A 4,688-nucleotide genomic window follows, 5' to 3' on the forward strand; every position below is an offset into this window, starting at 1 on the left:
AGTCCTTCTTCTCTAGGTATAACATTAGGGGCACCAGTCCCAAAATGTCTAATATATAGAGTTCCTGACACACCACTTCTGTCATCATGCACATAGAGTCACACTTTAATAATCATGTGCAATAATGAAAGTAAGTTCTTTGAGATGTTATAAAAACACTTTTCCAATTCTTATCCCGCACCTTATATTATTCTGCATTTTCCTCCTCCATCTGATACCCCACTGTCTGTCTGTCTCTTCTCTATTTGCAATTGCTCACCTACTTTGGCAAAATAATTTTATTTGCTGATACTTTTCTTTTCCTTTTTGCTATTTCAGTATCTTCCATATTGTCCATTCAAACAACGTGTTCAAGCATCCTTGGGAAGTTCAGCTGGAGGACAACAGGCTACACAAGCTATAAACACTTTGTAACTCTTTGTAGTTCTAAAAGGGGCATTGGTCAAAGTATTGTTTGTGGTAGGGACTTCCTTCACAGTGACGAGAATAGCCAGACACATAAATCTCTAATATTAACCTCTTGGCACATAAATCTAAATCATAATGGATGCTGAGTATGTCTTATGCAATTGGCAAGACCAGTTGTGGCCAGCAAAAGTTTTGTCCCGATCCGAGGCTTCATCAAATAGTAAGAGAAAAAAGGTATTTTCCCTGGAAGTTCAAATACTCTCACTGGATGAAAAAATTCAAATGGAAAGCACAGAAACAAAGATCCTAACTAAATCTCAAGTTGAAGCTATTGCCTCCTCACTAGCCACACAGTCAGAGGTCAGTGACCCACCTGGAGAGGAAACAGCCTATGCCAGGTCACTAAAAATGGCACTGGATATTCTGAATGAGAGAACAAATTTGATTCAAGTAAGCAGTTCAGATGAGGAAGAGACCACTATACTGTCTCAAAACATACCACAAAAGCCATCTGATTCACCCCCTCGTAAAAAGTATCGGAAGCACGAAGGAGAAGGAGACTTACCAAAGTGTCTGGAGGAAAATGAAAATTCAACAATCCTGTTAGTATCATCAGACAGTGATGATTCCCTGGATGATGATAAATCACAGGTGCATGCAATGATTGATAATATTCCAAATGAAACGGAAACAAAATCATCACAAAACCTCAGCTGGTGCCAGACTTTCCCTTCACTTTTGGAAGATGAGGATGAAAAAGAGAGCAAGAAAAAGATTGACCTCTCAATTTTGCCTTTGCTTTCCACAATTAAAGAGGAAGATGTATATGTTAAAGAAGAAAAATTCAGTCCAACTTTACCATCAGATGGCTTCATTGTGCCCAAAGCTTTAAAAGAGGAGCCAGAAGACATCTACCCAGAGGCCCTGGCCGCTTCTTCTGAATGCTCTGCCTTCTCAGAGAATATTGAAGATCCTGGAGAGGGTCCCTCTGATCCATGCTCAGTTGCCAGCCAGAATCAACCTACTGTGGAATCAGAGATGGATGCTGAGGCATTCCCTCAGCCTTCTTCACAGGAACAGCAGGTTTCGTTTAGTGCCTCTAGCCATTCTGGGGATTATTCACTCCTCGGGAGTAATGAAAGAAATCTTCAGAGACTGGATTTTGAGGAATTTGAGGAAGAATTTCAAGCTTCTGACAAGTCAGCGCGTATAAGTTCGATTGCTGCATCCATATTAGATGACGATGAAGAAGATGAAGAACTTCCACGTTTCCTTTTTAATTATGAGCAACGTTCATTTGAGACAGGGATGATTGTCTGGTTTAAGTATCAAAAATATCCATTTTGGCCATCAGTGATAAAAAGCATCAGGCGAAAAGAGAGAAAAGCAAGTGTGGTTTTTGTTGAGGCAAATATGAATCCTGAAAAAAGAGGCGTTAGAGTGCCTTTTAGAAGATTAAAGAAATTTGACTGTAAAGAGAAGCAGGCACTAGTGGAGAAAGCCAGGGAGGAATACAGTGAAAGTATTGACTGGTGCATCTCGCTTATTTGTGACTACAGAGTTAGATTAGGTTGTGGTTCTTTTGCAGGCTCATTTTTTGAGTATTACGCTGCTGACATTAGTTATCCAGTTAGGAAAATAATCAAACAGGATACCTTCAGGAATTTATTTCCAAAGCTGCAAAATGAAAATACTGGGGGATCAATGTCTGTGACTTCCCAGACCAAGAAAATGTCCTTCCAGAAACTTCTTCCAGACCGAATGAAGTCTGCTCGGGACCGAGCCAACAAAAACCTAGTGGACTTCATCGTGAATGCAAAGGGAACAGAGAGCCATCTCTTAGCCATTTTAAATGGCACGAAAGGGTCCAGGTGGCTGAAATCATTCTTGAATGCACATAGATTCACACCCTGTATTGAAACATACTTTGAAGATGAAGATCAGTTGGATGAGGTGGTGAAATATTTACAAGAAGTCTACAAACAAATAGATGAAAAAATGCTGACTCGGATAAGAAATGATAAAATTAAATTTATCCTGGAAGTTCTTCTGCCAGAAGCAATCATCTGTTCAATTTCTGCTGTTGATGGATTAGATTACAAGGCAGCAGAAGCAAAGTATCTGAAGGGGCCATCTCTAGGATACAGGGAAAGAGAATTATTTGATTCAAAAATCTTGTTTGAAAAGAGGCGGAAACCATTAACAAAGGAAGATCATTAAATCTTCTGAGGGTCCAGTAACAGGGAGCTTCCATAGATTCTAGTTTAAAAGAAAAATCTCTGAATTATTCTAACATATTTTTTCCAGAAATGGGAGACTTTGGGTGATATATTCACTTCTTTTTGCAATATCTAGGATCTATGACCTGTTCTGCATCTTCATTTCCTTTTCTTTCACTTCTTCAACATCAAATTATTAACATATTTTAGCAGTTCTACTTTCCTGTGCATTTTTAGAAAGCATAATTCCAATATGATTAATAACGGAGAGTACTATTTTGTTTTTTGACATTTTTGTGTCTATGCTGTATAGTTAAATATACTGTGCGCGATCGTTTTAATATTAAAGTTGCACTGGTATGAGATATTAAGCAAGATAATTAGAAAAAAAGCATCAATCATATATTTTTGCTTAATTTTTATAAAATATTAGACTTTCTCTTAAGATAGCTGAATTATTTTTCCTGTCAAGCTTATTTATTTTTGGAAAAATATCTCTGAGATATAGAACCAAAGATAGAGATGCTTTGCTATATATTACAACTGAGTGCAATTGCTTTTTCAAGAAAACAATCTGGACTTCAAAAATAAAGTAAATGGATTATCTGCATGCAGTCGATGTGTGTGTGAATAACATCTCAGCATGCAGAAAATAATTTTGGCAGCCTTGAACAGGATTATTCATTCTACAGTTCCATGAAGTTCCATGTGTGGAAGTGTCTATTGTTCAATAGCCAGAACAGTTTCTTAAAACAGACAGGCTTTCTCCTGCCTTCATAACTAACATTGGCTATATCTTAATATAGCCTTCTGACCACATATAGAAGGCAGCTAGAATCATTATATTCATGGTCTGGCTACTCTAGATGTATGAGTCCAGACTGACTGCTTAAGAGCCCACCTAGTTTGATATAAACTGTAGAAAATGCAAGCACTTTGTTCTGAATCTTGTATCTCCAAATACAGAGTTGCTTGCTTCAAACCAAGCATTTTTTATCATCTGGCTTATTTGTACAGTAGTTCCAGTTGCTTTCAATAATATAAATTCCAACTGGTAAATCATTCCACATTACTAGAAAGAATTATGGACCAGAATCTGTGAATTTGGAAATGGGTCACATAAAAAGTCTCTGTTTGGACAAATATGACAATTATCCCAACATGTTTAAAAATACACAATTGAAAATTAAAGTCTGAAGTCAATAAACTGTTTATTCTAACTTGAAACAAGACTTTTAGTGGGAATAAATATTGAGAGCTATTTTATTTTAAAAGCTTGATGTAAAATTAAATCCTAAAGGCTTAATGTGAACCTGTCTGCATTTTTGAAAGTGGCACAAATGTCACTCCTGGGGTTTTGTTATGTGTTCACATGGCCTTGTGTTTATGTAAAAATTGCAGAAATTTGATGTTTTGCTTTTCAATAAAACTATTATACCTTTCACCTTGGATGTTCACTTCACCATACTTCAGATTGTGCAGGTGTTTCTGCATACACACACACACACACACACACATGATTTGTTTGGAATTTTTCTTATTGCAGTTGTCATAATTTTAATGCTTGTTATACATTATCATTCTAAATAAATACTCACTGTTGTGATTGATTTTGTGTTATTTTAAAAGAAAACCTTCAAAAGTATATAAGCTTCAGATTCCACAGAACCTTCTCTAGACCCTGTCTCCTGCCTGACAATGACCAAGACTCCTCGGGCCTACAGCCTGAATCAATCCACATTGTTTCCTCATGATCCTGAGGATCATTTGACAACAGACCACCACCACAGTATATGTGGGCCTTATACCCTGGGAAAACACACTGTATTTACTCTATAATGTGTTCCTTTGAATATAATATATTACTCACCTTCTATTTTCTCAGTGGAGCTAACTCTATCTCCTTGGTTCTCATATCTCTTTACTACCTAGTTCATTTATTCATTCATTTAGTCATACGATTGTGAGTCAGAAAAAAAGCGATGTGTGGTTTAAAGCTCTGCTCTGGGGATTTAAGATGCCAGATTTAAAGTGAACCAGATGACCTGAGTCATCTTAGAT

General features: G+C 37.0%; 1 protein-coding gene across 1 annotated transcript; it reads left to right on the forward strand.

The window, feature by feature from the left end:
* Window positions 1-323: 323 nt before the first annotated feature.
* On the forward strand, window positions 324-4,226 carry LOC105002163 (PWWP domain-containing protein MUM1L1). Its single transcript, XM_010858684.1, has one exon. The coding sequence runs from the start codon at window positions 544-546 to the stop codon at window positions 2,626-2,628; it is 2,085 nt and encodes a 694-aa protein (XP_010856986.1). The 5' UTR covers window positions 324-543; the 3' UTR covers window positions 2,629-4,226.
* The last annotated feature ends 462 nt before the right edge of the window (window positions 4,227-4,688 follow it).

This window comes from Bison bison, unplaced genomic scaffold (assembly GCF_000754665.1).
Source record: "Bison bison bison isolate TAMUID 2011002044 unplaced genomic scaffold, Bison_UMD1.0 scf7180017855339, whole genome shotgun sequence".
In the NCBI taxonomy this organism is placed as follows: domain Eukaryota; kingdom Metazoa; phylum Chordata; class Mammalia; order Artiodactyla; family Bovidae; genus Bison; species Bison bison.